The 17,310-nt window shown below is 48.2% G+C and overlaps 1 protein-coding gene across 1 annotated transcript in view; it reads left to right on the plus strand.

Moving 5' to 3' along the window:
- Nucleotides 1–17,310, plus strand: part of LRP4 (LDL receptor related protein 4) — a gene marked incomplete at its 5' end in the record, with an annotated part of 60,421 nt that overhangs the window by 22,375 nt on the left and 20,736 nt on the right. Inside the window, 15 exons of the mRNA XM_019519952.1 lie at nt 1,209–1,322; nt 1,938–2,054; nt 6,646–6,774; nt 7,155–7,274; nt 7,402–7,527; nt 10,222–10,347; nt 10,810–10,944; nt 11,172–11,297; nt 12,541–12,771; nt 13,060–13,216; nt 13,644–13,861; nt 14,167–14,343; nt 15,322–15,444; nt 16,249–16,457; nt 17,072–17,153. Of these exons, the coding sequence (XP_019375497.1) occupies nt 1,209–1,322; nt 1,938–2,054; nt 6,646–6,774; nt 7,155–7,274; nt 7,402–7,527; nt 10,222–10,347; nt 10,810–10,944; nt 11,172–11,297; nt 12,541–12,771; nt 13,060–13,216; nt 13,644–13,861; nt 14,167–14,343; nt 15,322–15,444; nt 16,249–16,457; nt 17,072–17,153 (2,190 nt within the window). The remainder of the gene's footprint in view (nt 1–1,208; nt 1,323–1,937; nt 2,055–6,645; nt 6,775–7,154; nt 7,275–7,401; nt 7,528–10,221; nt 10,348–10,809; nt 10,945–11,171; nt 11,298–12,540; nt 12,772–13,059; nt 13,217–13,643; nt 13,862–14,166; nt 14,344–15,321; nt 15,445–16,248; nt 16,458–17,071; nt 17,154–17,310) is intronic.

Raw genomic sequence — 17,310 nt, forward strand, 5'->3', positions numbered from 1 at the left:
TTGTCTGTTGCCCCATCTCAGTGACTGCTAGTACCATGCTGGAGAACCGGCCTTTCCAGCCTTTCCTGCGTTAACGAAGGTCATAACCCCTCTTGAGCTGCACCTGGTGTTCAGAACTGGGTTTTTTGCTGTCTCTCTGGGGCTCTCAGCTCCCTGATACCCAGTCATTTTGCTGTAAGCTTGAAAAGTCAACTGTGGAGGGAGGAGTGTGCAAGGGGCTCTATGTGCACACAATCCTCAATACACTCGGTGTCTGCTCCTTCTCTGGACAGCTGCAGAGGTTAACTCTCACCAGTCAAGTGCCTCATGCCATTTTTTCATTCCTCACCATGGAAGAAATACCACTTGATGGGAATTCCACCCCAATCTCTCCCTTTGTATGGAGTGCAATGGTAGGGATTAGAGTTCCAGGGCGTTGATTTGTGTGATGCTTTGAATAGGATAACCAAGTCCAGTTTTTCAGTTTCAACTTCTATGCCCTGTTCAATTAATGTAACTCATTAATAGGGTCAGCCCACACTGCCATTCTTCAGGGCAAAGATTTGTGGTTCTGCTGTTCGGTAGCTTAAGGTAATAGTCTCTGATTCCATTCTGTATTGTGTTTTCAGGCAACAGAACAGGCAGGCAAGAGTGATGGTTTTACTAAGAACTATGAGTCTAAAATCAATGCTGCTGACGGGTGCTGCTGGCTTGTTTTTTCAGCCTAGGAAGGGTTAAACACCATACCTCTGATGTATTCAGGTCCTTTCTTGAGAGCATCTCTTATTGGTTGCACCTGGTGATCTTCAGCAAACCTCAAAACAAAATGGCCCAACATAAATTCAACAGTTACCTTTTCCTAGCTCATGCTGTGCTTTGAAACTGGGCTGGCTGGTTCTTCAAGGGGTAGACCTTCCAGCTACAGACCCTTTGTCATGACTGCTTCCTGGCTGCATATCAAGGGAAAGCAGGAGGCCCAGCAGTAGGTTTCTGTTCTGTGGGGGTCAGAATGAAGAAGATTCTCTGCTGGGATCCAGTGCTGGCTTTTACCCGCTCTGGTCCCTACTACTTGCTGTCCTATGGTGATGTAAGAAGGGTGAGATTTTGGTGACATCCACTGTGGGGGGGGCACATTTTTCCAAGATGCCCCTTTGTTCTCAGCTGCAGACTTGGGTGTACAAAATAAATTTTGTCTTGCCTTCAGCTCACTCTCCATTGTGTCCCTGCAGCTCCAAGGGAGTGTGAGGAAGATGAGTTCTCATGTCAAAATGGGTATTGCATCCGCAGCCTATGGCACTGTGATGGTGACAACGATTGTGGTGATAACAGTGATGAGCAGTGTGGTGAGTGACATGAACCAAGGAGTGCCTGATGGAATGCTTAGTGGGTGCCTGATGCACAAAGCATTCTGCCTACAACAGATGCTTACAAAGGGATGAGCTATCTGCTGGGTGCCATTGCTTTTCTAATGGTTTGTAGGGCCACACAGGTGGCTTGTCTGGAGGAGTTATATGGGGATATGTTTGCCAGGGTTTACTGGGTGGCATTTGAGGCTGTGTGGCTCCCCCTTGAAGCAAAACTACAGTCTAATCTCTACTCATGCTGGAACCAGTTGTTCCTTGATACACAGTTCTGAATTCCTGTGGATTCCTTCTTAATCCAGCACTCACTACTGATTAAAAATGTAGTAGTAGGAGCGGAGTGATCTTTCACTTTGTGCCTGAAAACTGGTCTAACATCTCTCCCAACTATACAGTTGATCTAATAAAAGATAATGCTAAAAATCCTCACCTCTATGATTAAAAAAATGAGCATTGGTGTTTTGCCCAGGTACTATATAGCATGGGTGTATTTGGGTGCTCTGAGGGAAGTTGGGTGCAGTGAGCAACACTGGTATTTTTTAATGCCTTCAAGGACCCTGGGCTCTAACTAATTATCTTTCCATCTATGTCCTGCAGACATGAGGAAGTGCTCAGAGAAGGAATTTCGCTGTAGCGATGGCAGCTGCATAGCTGAACACTGGTTTTGTGATGGAGATACAGACTGCAAGGACGGCTCAGATGAAGAGAGCTGCCGTAAGTCAGCTCCCTGTTATGTTGGACCTGCTACCAACACTGGGTTTGTTTTATCCTGTAATGAATGGTGGAAATGAGCTGACCCCGCCTGTGTTAGTGGCTTAGCTGTGTTCCAGCTCTGCTGCAGGGCCCACTGCCAACCCTACAGTGCAGGCTGAGTACAGCGTCCCTCTGAACGTCAGCTTGGACAGGCATCTTGTGACAGCTCCAAGCTGCTGCTTCCTTCTGCTCCCAGGCTGGTGTGACCTTGAGCCTGAGCAAGGAAGGCTGCACCAGGGAAAGCTGCCCTATACTATGTGGAGAGAGGATTTCTCCCCTCCCCTTTTGTCTGATTCCTGTAGGAAGTTTTTGAGGAGCTCTGCCTGCTGGCAGCATTCTTGTGGCCTGGGAGCCAGAAGCCTGCCCATCAGTGGTGCAGCGGTGCCACCTGCCTCCCTGCTCCTTTACTTGGATATTTTATATAGAACTTTGTGCAGTACAAGCTGAAGTCTATGAAATGGCTGGGCTGGGTGTGGGGGATCCTGCAGTTGCTTTCCCCCTTCTACAGGCCTGTAGCAACTTGGGCAGGATCCTAGTATCCCCACCCCCACCCTTCCCCACCACCCTTTGCACCTCCCTGCTGTGTCTCTGAGCAGCAGTTAGTATCTGTGGAGGTTGCTCCCATCCCCCACCCTTCTCTCAAGGGCATTTTGCAGAATTTGTTCTAGATAGGAGGAAACTTCAAAAGGCTCTTGGAGGGGGATCAGGGCCTCCAGCTCCTGAAGGGCAGGGGGGGTGTATATGTGGGGGAGTTGTCTTTTATCTCTCCAGATAATGAGTGTTGGCAGGGAGCCAAGGGCTGCAAAGATTTCTGAGCCAGGAAAGGGCTCTGAGAGGAAGCCAACCTCCCTCCCTCCTTCCCACTCCCTTGCCTGTCCCTTCCCTGAAAGCCAAGAACAGGCCCTGGGGAAGAGGGTGGGGGCAGGAAGGGGAGATCTCCAACTGAACCCTGCATGATAGGATGGAGTAGAAACGGCGCTCACACTTTCCTTAGTGTATTCCAAAGTGTAGACCTGTCCCTTTCCTTATTCTATAAGACATTTAAAGATCAGTACTTCATTCTGAAACAGTTTGTCTCCTATCCGGGCTCGTTTTGTCAGCTTCCCTGTGGCTGCCAGCTGCCGCCTTTTTCCCCCTCTAATTCCACCCTTGACTTTTTATATCTCTCTAGGCCAGTGGTTCTCAGTCATTTTGGAGTCCTGACCTTCTTAAGAAAGTTATAGCGCTCCTTACCCTCATGATCTCATGGTATAGATAAAAAAGTAAGACTACAATCCCACTGTGACTTCTCTAGCAATCCAAGAAAGATCCAAGGTCCCTATCCCATTGTCTCTCTTGCCTCAGCTAACTCTATGGGTAATCAGAGTATTAGAATAGGGTTTCTTGGTCAAAGCCTTGTGTGCCTAAATGTTTTCCTTCTCCAAAAGGTGTTCTAGGGTTCCCCTTGTGCTGTGGGAGGGGGAGGAGGAGGGGTTCAGGGAAAGGGAGGTAGAGGGAGAGAAGAATTCAGTCTCTGTTGTACCTAGCCATCTAGGAAATTCTCATGGCTGCACAGAAAAATGTATCCATGTAGCTGACTCCGAGCAGGGCAGTAGGCAAACCCTTAGCATCCTATGCCCTGCACAGGGTTACTCTGTCTGACAAGGATCGCTAGCGATAAGGAGTGGTCTGTTTTGGCAACGTTCTTTAGGAAAGTGACACTTCAAAGGCCTAGTGCAGACCTGGGTGCCTTGCTGCTGTGCTCTTTTCCTTCCTGTTGGATTTTGAGTATGATAGTACGGTGAGGTTCACTGTACCCCAAAGACTGGTTTTATTTTAAGAGGCAGAGGCTGGGGCCAGGATGTAAGGAAGCCCTTACTTCTCAGGTGGCTCATTGTTTTGCATCTCCTCTGAGGTTTAATAAACTACACAAGCCTTTCATAGAGGCATTATTAGTAGCTTTTATTTGAATAAAACTTCAGGAGATCACCAAGCACAGGTCAGCTAGTTTGTTTGTTTTTTTTAATTTTTATTTGTTCATCCTTTACCGGCGAAGATGACTGCATCCAGTGTGGTGGGGAGAAGAGAAAAAAGAAGTGGGAAAGAAACAGGGAAGGAGAAGAGAGAAAAGGAGAAAAAAAAGGGAAAAAGAGAAAAAAAAGAGAGGAAAGAGAAAGGAGGGGGTGGAGGCTAGGTCACATGGGTACATAGGTAACTTACAAGCCTGATCTTTGCCTTGAACAATCTGCTGTAGCAGGGGCAGGAAAGCGATGAGGGCTGGGTATGAGAGGTTTTCATTTTCCTAGCTGTGCGTTTCTTCATTGCTCCTGCTGTGTGTTGCTGTTCGAAGGCCAGTGCTCTGTTTTGGATTGATGACCTCCAGGATGGATGGTCGCGAGTGATTTGCTCCCACAACTCTGGGTCGATGCTGAGACTCTTTAGGGACACCTTTAGGGTGTCCCTATACCGCTTCTTTGGTGCGCCGCAAGAACATACTCAATTTGACAGTTTGCCGTACATTTTCTTAGCAGGCGAGTGTTGGGCATTCTTGAAAGGTGGTCGGCCCATCTTAGCTGCGCCAGTTTCAGTAGAGTGTGAATACTGGGGAGAGTCTTCTACTGTTTATGGAGAGTTTATGAAGACTGTAAAAGGCTATAATCTATCAGTGACATGAAGTACGTGTTACAAATCCTTGGTCTGTTACTGTGTGAGACTGAGGATTTCTAAGTCAAAATAACTTCTACAAATCCTTGGTCTGTTATGGTAAGACAAATAGAGCAAGCTCAGCATATGATTTCACACAATCCTTTTAACAGCTAATGTGTTTACAGCATATAGTCTTATAAAATAATCACGTGTAGGAGCTAATCTCAAAAGGAGAAGTATCCCAGAAATACCCCAATACCAGGGACACGCATTATTCTTACCAGTAACTGCCTGGCATTCTGAAAAGAATAAAAGTAAAAAGTGCGAGATATGCAAACTATTTAATTCAGTGGAAAGGAAAAGATTCTTACAAACAATTCTAAAATAGTTGACTTAGCTTAAGGTCATGTGAAGTTTAGTTAGACTCTTGCCATAACTAACAAAGCAAAATGGGAGTTGGTTAACTATTTAATAAAAACCTACAAGATCTTATTTTAATAAGCACATAAACCAACTAAGAACATATGCCAGCAGAAACCAGTATTACCTGGTGTCCCAAGCGCAGGAGGGGGAGTCAGCATTCTTGGGGTCCTGTTCTTGCCTTATTCTCTGTCCCTTCCCATCTCTATGACTTCCCTTCTGTAACATAGGGATAACTTTTTTGAAGTACAGAGCCCTGAATAAGGTGGTTGATTTAGGAAGCCACTGTTGCAGTATTACCAACCCCACCATGCTAAAATCATGAGACAAACCCTTAAAAAATCAAGAGATTGGCATGTAAATCATGAGATGATATTTTTGAAGTGTGTGTGTGTAGGGGGATTATTTGTGAAGGTGTGGGGGACTGTGGGTGTGTGTGTGGGGTTTGGAGCCTAGGGAGGGAGGGTCCCCACACACCCTGGCAGGATGCAGGGTACTGTGGGACAGTAGTGAAGGGCAGCAGCATGGCTGGGGGTGCTGTGGCAAGGGGCAGACACAGAGACAGACAGCACCTAGCTGGTAAGTGGAGGGGGAGGGGTGGAGGGGAGGCGTGGGGAGGAGGCAGGAAGATCGAGGCCCCCATGGTGAAGGAGAGAGTGGGGCAGGAGCTGGGGTGAATGGGGCCCTAGGGCTGGGGCAGATCGTCCAGAGGCGTGGGGAGGGTGCAGCTCCCCACAGCTGCACGCACCCTTGGGGGAGGCATGTGCCTTCTGCAGGGCGGAGGCGGGCTGCCTATTATGGGCTCGGGGCTCTCTGTCCTGCTGCCTTTGCCCCAGGAGCTCAGCCGCAGAATGCCATTGCCGCCCACCAAGTGGGCAGGGAACATGGGACATGCTGGCTGCGCGGTGCGTCCCCTGCCCGCCCAGCAACAGGAAGCACACTGGCATTGCGTGGCTGAGCTCCTGGGGCAAAGGCAGGAGGGTGCGGAGTCCCAGCCTGCAATGAGCAGCCCACCTCTGCCCCTCATGGAGCACATGCCTCCCTTGGGGGTGGCCCTGCCCCGCATCTCTGGACGACCAGCCCCGGGGCCCCGTTCACCCCATCCTCTGTTCCTGCCCTACTCCCTCCTTCACCGTGGGGGCCTTGATCTCCCCACTTGCCCCTTCCCTTCCAAAGACTTACCAGCTGAGAAAATCCGGATATTTGAGGGTTCGATCGGGAGATAATGAGTTATTTTGACTTAGAAATCCTGAGTCTCGCGATGTTTTCACAACAGTTGGCATTACTGCTATTGCATACAGCTGTCAGTTGCTTTCCAGTGAAGCACAGATAATGTTAGTGCTGTGGCCATACCGATGCCTGGTTGGAAGGAAGCAACTGCTTGTGTACATACATTATACATTCTGCACCACCTGCTTTGTGGGCCCCCTTATTCTGCACCAGCATAATCATAGACCGGCTTGTTTCTCTGTCCTTAGCTGCCTTTTCTTTTTGGTTCTTTTATTAGCATCAGATGTTCCAGCTGCAACCTGCAGCTTGGAGGAGTTCCAGTGTGCATATGGGCGCTGCATCCTGGATATCTACCACTGTGATGGGGACGATGACTGTGGGGACTGGTCAGATGAATCTGACTGCTGTAAGTCAGTAGCAATGGAGTAAGCTACTGGGTCCAAGCAACTGTTTTACAAGCCCAGATGGGGTGGAGAGCACTGGCTGGATCTGGAGAGGGTGCTCCCAGTACTGGAGCCGAGTCTGGCATTAAGTAAGAGGAAAGGTGCATTGCCCAGGGGAAGGTAGCCATTGGTGTAGCCCAGGCTGATTTCATGGTGGATGGTGTCAGGGTCATTGTCTAGTTGGGACTTCAGACACATAGGTTGAAGCATTTTCTCATAAGTGCCCATTTAGGCCTAAGTTCTTTGTAGTTGGACATGAGGATGATCATGGGGGATTTGTGATGCTAGAGTTTCTATTGGACCATAATTGACTTGTCATTAATGTGTTGTGTCCTCTCTGCAGCATCTCACCAACCATGCCGCTCTGGAGAGTTCATGTGCAACAGTGGCTTGTGCATCAATGCAAGTTGGAGATGTGACGGTGACTTTGACTGTGATGACCAGTCGGATGAAAAGAACTGCAGTATGTAGCGAGGGGCAAGACAGACACGGTCTATGCCCGTGATATGAAGCAAAGGAGAGTTTAGGGTGTTAGGTTGATGGGTCAAATTATGGTTGCTCCAATTAGTTGTTTCTCCCTTTTTTCCCAGCTACATCCATGTGCACAGCTGACCAATTCCGTTGTAGATCAGGGCGCTGTGTCCGTCTGTCATGGCGCTGTGATGGAGAGGATGACTGCTCTGACAACAGTGATGAAGAGAACTGTGAGAACACAGGTCAGGCCTAGTAGGGGGCTGCTCTGCCTTGAATCCCATTGGTAGCTAATTACTGGTCCCCTTCCTTCCCTCTCACAAGTCCTTCTCTTCTGGGTGTCCTCCTTGATCTCAGCCACAGATTCTGTGAATCCCTGTGCCAGGGAAAATACAGGCAATTTCCATCATCCTGCTACAGAAGATAAACACTTGTTTTCTTGCTCTGGTTTGCTGGCTGAGCTTGGAAGGCAACTACTTTATGACTTCAGCTTTAGGAAGCTGGCTTTATGCTCCATCTTGTATTTCACAGCCACTAGTCATCTTCCTGACTAAATATTGTACCCCTTCTCTTTTCTAAATTATCCTCTTATTACAAGCTGCTGTGAATCTGTCCCTCTGAGATATTAGGAATGTGTGGAAATATTGCTTTATCTGAGGGACTGAGCCAAGATCAATAAGGGTCTGGTCCTTGGGGCCCTTCTATGACCTTTATTGCAGGTAGATTCCAGCAGAATCATTGGGTCTGTTACATGAAGTAGTGACTAGTGTATCTTTCAGAGGGCTTGATGCCATGTACTCTTTAAATATTTGCCCAGGAGTCTCTTTCATTGCTAATATTGGTTATTTACTACCCATTTATTACCATCCTTTTATATGGATGGATATGGAGCAGGTGGAGGTGGTAGTGATAGCTGTTGCAAGAGTTGGAGGCTTTCCCAAAGGTCTAGCAATATGGAGCTCTCATTTTTCCTTGACTCTGTTGATAATCAGTGTGTCTGTAGGCCAGGTTATGGTATGGAGACTGAACCTGTTGCACTGGTTAGTGGTCACCCCCTAGTGGGTAAATGAAGGCCAGGTGTTGGTGCTGATCTTCTTAGCTCTGTCACTTCCTGAATAATGCATCTAAAACAGGTGTTGATCCTGAAAAAGTAATCACACAGCTAAAAGAAGTCTGATAACCCTGTGGTTGTCACCTGGATAACCAAGGTATCAAGAACAAACTTGAACAGTTCTAGCCAAGAAACCAAATCAAACCTACAGCACCCTTGAAATAAAAAGTCATGACCAGGATAAATGGGTACACCCAACATTATACGTACACCAGCATGTGCTCTGCAGGATCTTCAGAAAACTGTCAAGAACTACAGTAGATAGATATGGTGAAGTTCAGCCAGTAAAAGTTAACCAAGAGAAACCACTCCCAGTAAACATCTGAAAACTTGTCTGGTAAGAAGCAGTACATGATGTCCAGTGGCATAGAGACAAGTTGAAGCTTAAGCATTCATAGTGCAGTAGAGAAGTATAATATTGGTAGGTATGAAAGAAAACAGGCTATAAGAACCATCTGAGTGGTAGTTGCTAGTAGGACAAAGCTGATCAATTTGTCTTAGCCTTTTTGGGTGCCTATACACAAGTAGACAAAATTAACCAAGTCTGCTGGAGCATGGTAATTACTCCAGCAGACTCCAGTGTCTCACATATCAGCATTCCCACGCATAAAAATGGCAGTGGGGGCACTTTAACTAAAGCTTATTCAATGAGCTTTAGTTAAACTGCCCCCACCACCATTTTTAAGTGCGGGGATGCTGATACATAAGACACTCTGGGGGCTTTAATTAGAGTGGCTCTCGGATTAAAGTCCCCTGCCCAGAGCACATGTATAAACTCCCTTTGGTTCTAGACATAGATTTGGATAGCTGAGTTCACAAATCTAAAATATTGTGTTAGTCTGCAAAAATGATAAAGGGTAACTTTCTCCTGGTTATACTGAAAATGTTATAGCACTTCAGATTGCTCTTTTAAAGTGACTCTTGTAAAAGAAGGAAGAAACCAAGTTCTGAGTTGTGTATCCATATAGTTTTTCTATTTATGTCTATCACAGTAGTCTTATTGACCTTCTCTTGTCTTCCACTCAGTTTATTATAAAGGTTTTGCAGTGTAATTAATCTTTCAGTGATCCCTATACATCCCTGTTGCAGGTCATGGATTTTAACAGGTGTAACGCCTTAACCTAGGAATCATGAGTTGCGAGAAATAAACAAAATAATCTTAGATAAAATTTTGCGCAGTCTGTGCCATCCCTTCTGAAGATTGCAGCCCATGTGTGACATCCTCCTTCCAAAGCTTAGCCTTGAAGGCTGCATATAAATCCCACTCTAAACTTACCACAGTGCAATTAGAAAAGGGACACACACTGGGTCATGAACAAACCTAATATTCATGATTTGGAGTAGGGTGACATGTCAAATAAATAAAGGCAGAGGAGGGGTGGACAGCCTAGATCCACTCAAACTTGTGCTAAAAAGGGGCCCAGGAAGTTTGTGGGATCTGCAGCCAAAAGAACTTATGCCAGAATTCTCTACTTGGTCTGGGAGAGACAAAATACTTCCACATAAAGTAACATTAGACCCAGTCCAGAAGGAGATCTGAGAGTCTCTGAATCAACACAAGGGAAGAGGGAAGTATAGAAGAAAGTATAAGCTGAGCATAAGCTGCCTTCCTAGAATCCAAGGGAGCACAAAGTTAGAAGTGCATCATATAATCCGGGGAGAGGATAGTGGTGAATCTGAGGGAAATGCAATAAGATCAAGTGTAGCCAGTAAGCCTCCTGCTGTGCATCTTCTTCTCTTTGCCCTAGGATTTGTTCTCCTGTCTGCCAAGTACTCTGCTGGGCTGCTGCTGCTCTGGGTATGTTATTATTCCCTTCTGCCTCTGCAGGAAGTCCCCAATGTGCCCCAGACCAGTTTCTGTGTGGGAATGGGCGCTGCATTGGCCACAGGAAGCTGTGCAATGGTGTGAATGACTGTGGAGATGGCAGCGATGAGAGCCCCCACCAAAACTGCCGTAAGTCTTCCTGGTCTCAGCTCACAGAGCCACAGGGATGGGCTAGAATCAAGTAGAAGTTAACTACACGGATGTTAGTGGGTGCCATGTTCCTACTGAAACAGACTATTAAGAGGAGCTATGTCCTGGAGTTTGGGGAAAAATGCTTCAGTAATGGTCCTGCAAGTGGGAGGGAATACTGGGGAGTAATCTTGTGTTCACAGATACCTGAGTGTATCTACGAAGACACTGAATCTCAAATGAAGCTTTCCAAACCCCAGGGCACATTGCTTAGGAGGAGTTGTTATACCTTGTGTGGAGTCAGTTTAGATGTGTTCCTGTTGCCAAGGGGATGTAGCCTCCTGCAGGGGTCTCTTTCTTACTGTCCCCCTCTTCTATAGAGGTGCTGTTATCTTTACAACCGTGCATCACAGTAACTGCTGCTTTGTGTTCCATCTCTGTCCTCTTCACATGTTGCCGCAGGTCCACGGACAGGCGAGGAGAACTGCAACCTCAACAATGGTGGTTGTGCTCAAAAGTGCCAGATGGTGCGAGGAATGGTCCAGTGCACCTGCCACACAGGTTATAGGCTTCTGGAAGATGGCCGTTCATGTCAAGGTAGGCAGCCAGGGTAACAGCCCTCCATCCTTCCTCACCACTGCAGGGTGTTTTTCCTGTTGTCAGGGTTCCCCCTTCCTTCCACTGCTATAGTAATGATCTTGGAGCTGCAAGTGAAAGGCAGAGTGCAGACTTGGAGACAAACCAGAAGTGAGATTTGGGCACACCAGGGGAATATTGGCATCTCGGTAATCACACGGTAACTTTACCCCCTTGCCCTGTTACAGATGTGAATGAATGTGCGGAGGAAGGTTACTGCAGCCAGGGTTGTACCAACAGCGAAGGCGGCTTCCAGTGCTGGTGTGAGCAAGGTTATGAGCTTCGTCCTGACAAACGCAGCTGCAAAGCTCTGGGTAAGAAGGGACTTTATCTTGTGCAGTAGATTAGTGTTGCCTACACTCTGGTTATTCATTTCAGCAGTATTTTATTGGTCTGGCAAACAGCACAAGAGCTGCTAACCTGAGGCAGGCAAAGTCCAGCTTGCGGGCCAGATCTGGCCAGCAGTGGACTCCATTTGCCAGCAGCCCCTGCCCTCATGGCTGGGGCCGATCTCCATGGAGACCCCAGCTGCAGCTATGTTGTGATAGCGCAAGGCTGAGGTTGCCATGGAGACCAGCCGTAGCCACACTGGCAGGGAGTGTGGTAAGGCAGGGCAGGGGGCTGCTCTGGAGCTGCTGGGATCTTGAGGTGGGGGCAGCTTGATCAGAGACCAGGGCAGAGCCACAATCTGCAGCCTGCCTGCTCTGGTCAGGGGCACACAGGCTGCAGATTGCAGCTCTGCCCAGGGTTCTTGCAGCAGTGACAACATGGTCCCAAGCCAGGGCAGAGCTGCAATCCTCTGCCTGCATGCCCTTGCATGGAGCATGCAAGCTGCAGATCGTGACTTTGCCCTGGCCCTGACAAAGCTGGCCCTGCTGCAAGATCCCAGAGCAGCCCCCTGTCCTGCCCTGCTGCGTGCCCTGCCAGTACAGCTGGGGCCAGTTTCCATGGCCTCAGCCTTATGTTATTACAGCGCAGCTGCAGATGCGGTGTCCATGGAGACTGGCCCCAGCCATCTGGGATGGGGCTGTTGGGAAATGGAGTATGGCTGCTGGCTGGATCTGCCTTTTTGCCCACCCCTGTGCTAACCTGTAAGAAAGGTGGAGCCCTCAGGTCTGTTTCAGAGATGGGCATGATCTGCCCTGAGCAGGACTTCTCCCCGCACTTGAAGATTAACACTCAGTAATAGGTAGCTCTGTAATTCGGTGCTGGCTCTGTATCTCTCCCTCTGCTGGAGGTAGGCCCAGTCCCTTCTCAGGGCAGAAGGGGCTAGAATTTGAGGAACTGAAAAAGGGGGATCGTGGGGACTCCAGAAAACCACAAAACAATGAAGAGGGGCTAGGCACCCAGGGTAGGTGCACAGTGCCTGAGGCTGCACTTGTTGCTTTGGTGCTGATCACAGTGGCTCAATCAGCTGCTATTGTCATCACAACTATTTTTTGCCACCCTTCCCCCCCCCCCCGAACAGTGCCCAGGACTGCTCCCTTGATCACCCCCCTTCAGTTATGCCACTGCTACCAGGCGCCTTTCACATTGTCTTCCTGTGTTGTCCCACAGGTCCTGAGCCAGTGCTGCTCTTTGCCAATCGGATCGATATTCGACAGGTGCTGCCTCACCGCTCAGAGTATACGCTACTTCTGAACAACCTGGAAAATGCCATTGCCCTGGACTTTCACCACAGCAAGGAGCTGGTGTTCTGGTCTGATGTTACACTAGACCGCATCATGAGGGCCAACCTCAATGGCAGCAACGTGGAAGAGGTGGTGTCTACAGGACTGGAGAGCCCAGGTGCATGGCAGCAGTGAGAGCAAAGGCATAGGGAATGGGCCAACCATAGTGTGCTAGTGGGAAGCAAGACAGTTGGTGACAGCCCTGTTTTTCTGTAATGTCCCCCACCTCCCAGGTATGTCTCTGGTTGGATGGGGATGCTAGTAGATGCTCACTTCCTGCAGTTTATCTCCTCCTCAGTTGTGATAGTGAGGCCAGGTAGACCCTGAGGGAGAAGGAGGAGGAATTGTTCTTAGCGTAGTCTGCCATTCCTGGTTTTGGTCTGTAATTAACTCTTCACTGGGTTAGGTGGACTTGCTGTTGACTGGATCCATGACAAGCTGTACTGGACAGACTCTGGCACATCTCGAATTGAAGTGGCAAATCTGGATGGCACCCACCGGAAAGTACTTCTCTGGCAGAATCTGGAGAAGCCACGAGCAATTGCGCTGCACCCCATGGAGGGGTGAGTGGAGATCTGGGATTCCAATGAACACCTCTGTTGAACTCTCTGGGAAGAATTCTGAATACGTTAGGCCCTTCATTATTCAGTTCATCCTGGGACTAGGCTTCTCCTTGTTTCCATGCATGGAGCCTTATTTGTGGTCGTAGGCACTGCATATATGGATGTTTTTTGAGAGCCTTAGAAGGCAGGAAGCTTGAGTACTAGGATTCCTGCTCCATGCTTTTAGATTGTGGCAGCCTTTAACCAGAATATGTTGTGTGGAAGGTGGGTGGGAGCTTCCCTCCCTTGCCTCTCCTGTGCCTGTGACCAAGTCTTGTGGCTCAGGTCATAGGAATGGCTTGTTCTTTCCCTTGACATGAAATGATACTTGGTACTGTCTGTAGGGCCTCAACTTCCCAGACTTCAGGTTTTCCCCTCCTTCCTATAGCACCATCTACTGGACAGACTGGGGCAACACTCCTCGCATTGAGTACTCCAACATGGATGGCTCGAATCGGCGCATCATTGCTGATACACACCTCTTCTGGCCCAATGGACTGACCATCGACTATGCTGGGCATCGGATGTACTGGGTGGATGCCAAGCATCATGTCATTGAGAGGGCTGACTTGGACGGGAGGAACAGGAAGGCTGTTATCAGTCAGGGTGAGAACCAGGGTACCTGGGAGGACCAGCAGTACCTGATTTTGAGCTGCTGCTATATTAATTGTACTGACCTCAACTAGCTGGACAGTGTGGGGTGAGCAATGCCATCCCTTTACACCTCTCAGGGATGGGTGCTCCCACTCTTTCTTCCCAATCCTTCTGTTACTGAGAGCTGGATTTGGCTAGTTGAGCCTGGTAAAGGCAGCACTGAGTAAGAGAGTAAGGAACTTTCCCTTGTCTCTCTCCCAGTCTGGCTTTCCTTGTATATCGGTTAATCTCTGTCTGTACTGTACTCTTTGCTGTAGGCCTCCCACATCCCTTTGCTATCACGGTGTTTGAGGACAGCCTCTACTGGACAGACTGGCACACAAAGAGCATAAACAGCGCCAACAAGTTCACTGGCAAAAACCAGGAGATTATCCGTAACAAGCTCCACTTTCCTATGGACATTCACACACTGCATCCTCAGCGCCAGCCAGCAGGTACCTGCAGATGGGGCAAGGGCAACATACCAGCTTGGGAACCAGTTACAGCTCTGAGGCGGGGAAGTCCTAGATCTGGGCCCTTGGCATAGTGACCCATGTGCCACTCAGCTTCTCTTCTACCCAGATCCATGCTTCTCCTAATCTTTCCTTTGCTGCTGGAGTCAACCCTAACATTCTTCCTTCACCAGCTTGTGATACATTTGAGGGCCCTCCATTTCATTAGTGGATGGATGTTACAAGAGCTCCCTCTGCTGACACTGGGAGATAATAGCTTTTTGTCAGCAAATATTAAAGCTTTGTTTTTAACAAGTTGCTCCTGGATAATTCTATGTATAGATGCTCTTATTCTTCAGTAAAAGAAGTGGAAGTGGATTAGGCTACAGAGGAATAAAAGTGAGAATAAGATCAAAAGTGTCCAAATGTGGATTTATTCTAAAAGAGCTATTCTGCTTTAAATAGACATTCTGCCATTCTGTGAATCAGTGGTGCTCAACCTTTTGGCTCTGATGGCTGAATGAGTGGCAGAGAGCTGGTTCATGGACTGGATCCCTCAAGAGTCACCATGTGGGGTTGGTCCCTGCACTACCTCGGCTCAGACCCATGCTCTTGGATCCAGCCCTGTGCCACCCCAGCCCCGTGCATCTGATTTAGTGTACTGGACCGTGCTATCCAGCCTGCTGAGCTCCCTGCGGATGCAGCAATTAATGCTGCTGCCATCCCCCCACCACCAAATTTTTAGACTTGTGAAGAGTCCAGTGGCCCTGATGACCCAGTTCCACTGGCTAGATGTGACCCATGGGTTGGGGGATGACCACCCATGGCCCAGTCTGCTTGAATGGGCAGGACAGGAGGTCATAGCAGGCTGTCCCAGAGTGAGACTCCTTTCAGCTTCTCTTCTGCTTCTGGCTAATGTCTCTCTTACTCTTTACTAGTTGCCTTATGTGTGGTTGTGTTTGTTTTTGGCTATTTGAGCAGGGAGAAACCGCTGTGGGGCCAACAATGGTGGCTGCACTCACCTTTGCCTGCCAAGCAACAAGGATTACACCTGTGCCTGCCCCACTGGTTTCCGCAAGACCAGCAGCTATGCCTGTGCACAGAGTAAGTGGGATGGGGATCAGAGCTTGAACACACCAGCCAAACATTCCCAGCCCCAGTGGTACTCCCTGAGAACCACAAATGGAAGTGATCAGAAATGGGATTAAGCAGCATCTGTGTCTCTGCAAAGCTCAGGGTGGATGGGGTGCAGCAGGAAAAGCCTTTAGAGGAAAGAGTGGGGTAGGGTAGAGGCTCGCTGTGGCTTACATTCATTGGTTGGTGGTTCCTCCAGTTTTATATCCTCCTTGACAGGGAGTGATGTTGCTTTTGCACTTTTTGTTGAACACCAGCTTGGCACAGGTCACCTGTATATTGTACGTGCCCATTCCTACCCATTTAAACAGAGGTGGTGATAATGTTACCTTGTGCATTACACCGGATTTTGGCTCAGAGATACCCCCACAAGATAGAGCTGGACCTATTTGGCTCTTATGAAAGATGACCCATTTAAGTCACCAGCTACAAAGTCTCACTGCCAGGTTGATGAGAGGAAAACTAGGCCATTTTTGCTTGTTTTGCAGAAAATGGCAAAGAAGAGGCTTGTGGATCTGTACCATCTTTGGGGGCACATCTTATGTGTTCCCTGCAAAATTATATTCCCTAAGAAGCTGCTTATCAGCACCACGTTCTCCCCCCCCACTTCTCCATGGTGTCACCCTTTTTCAAACTGTGTTGTCTTAGCTTATGAATCAGCATTGAGAGGTGTGTATGCAGTGGAGCTTGAATGTAACAGGAGAATTGTCTGTGTCTGTCACTATGTTGTTGAACTTAGAGAAATTAAAAGAAGACCTTTCGACCTTTGATCAGGTCTTGACAAGTTCCTGCTTTTTGCTCGAAGGATGGACATCCGTCGGATCAGCTTTGACACAGACGACCTGTCAGATGATGTCATCCCTCTTGCTGATGTGCGCAGTGCTGTGGCTCTGGATTGGGATTCAAAAGATGACTATGTGTACTGGACAGATGTTAGCACCGACTCCATTAGCCGGGCAAAATGGGATGGATCAGGGCAGGAGGTAAAGTTTTGTCCTGAATTGGGATGTTAGGCCAGCCAGAGTTTGGATGACTGAGTTTTCTTTGGGCATTGGGCATAAGATGACTATAAGCCATTAGGGCTTTGTTTTAGTTCAGCTGAATTACTGCTTATGGTTCTGTTTATGGCCACATTTATTTTGTTTCATGTTAACCATTGGTGATCCCAGAAGTTCTTTGCTCACATGGTGTGTGCAGCTGTACATGCCTGCCAGTCTCAGACTCTCTGCTTGATCAAACTGACTTGCTTTGATGTTTCACTAAAATACAAATTGCCCCACATGCAGCAGACACAGTCCTTTCCCTTGGCTTCCTCTCTGGGCATTCCCTTTGTCTCATGTTCAGGCATCTGTTGAATGAACCAGGGAATAGTTGTCAGAGCTCAAGAGTTTGGAGGCTGGAGAGTGAAGCAGAGATGGAGAACAGAGATTCTCTGTATGTGGACAGGTGTACCCAATACTTCTCATATGGACTTCTCCTCCTGGGATTTGCCAGTGGGAGGACTTTGTGTTGCTATTGATGAAGCTGATGAACTGGTCTCAAGGGCTTTTTTTGCTGATTTCTTGTTTTATGACATTTGCTTTTGGTTTTTGCTCAGGTTATGGTGGATACCAGCTTGGAAAGCCCAGCTGGATTGGCTATTGATTGGGTCACCAACAAGCTGTATTGGACTGATGCAGGTACTGGGGTCCTCTGCTGGGTTTAGTCTTCACCCTTCGTGAAGATGCAATAGCAGCAGGGCAGTCCCATCTGTGTCCTTTCTAAACTTGTTTCTGTCAGACAAACATGGTCTCTCCTCCATGTGTCTAACACTGGAGGAACCAACTTGGATTTTTT

This window comes from Gavialis gangeticus, unplaced genomic scaffold, assembly GCF_001723915.1.
Source record: "Gavialis gangeticus isolate Ggan-Ray unplaced genomic scaffold, GavGan_comp1, whole genome shotgun sequence".
Taxonomy (NCBI): Eukaryota; Metazoa; Chordata; order Crocodylia; family Gavialidae; genus Gavialis; species Gavialis gangeticus.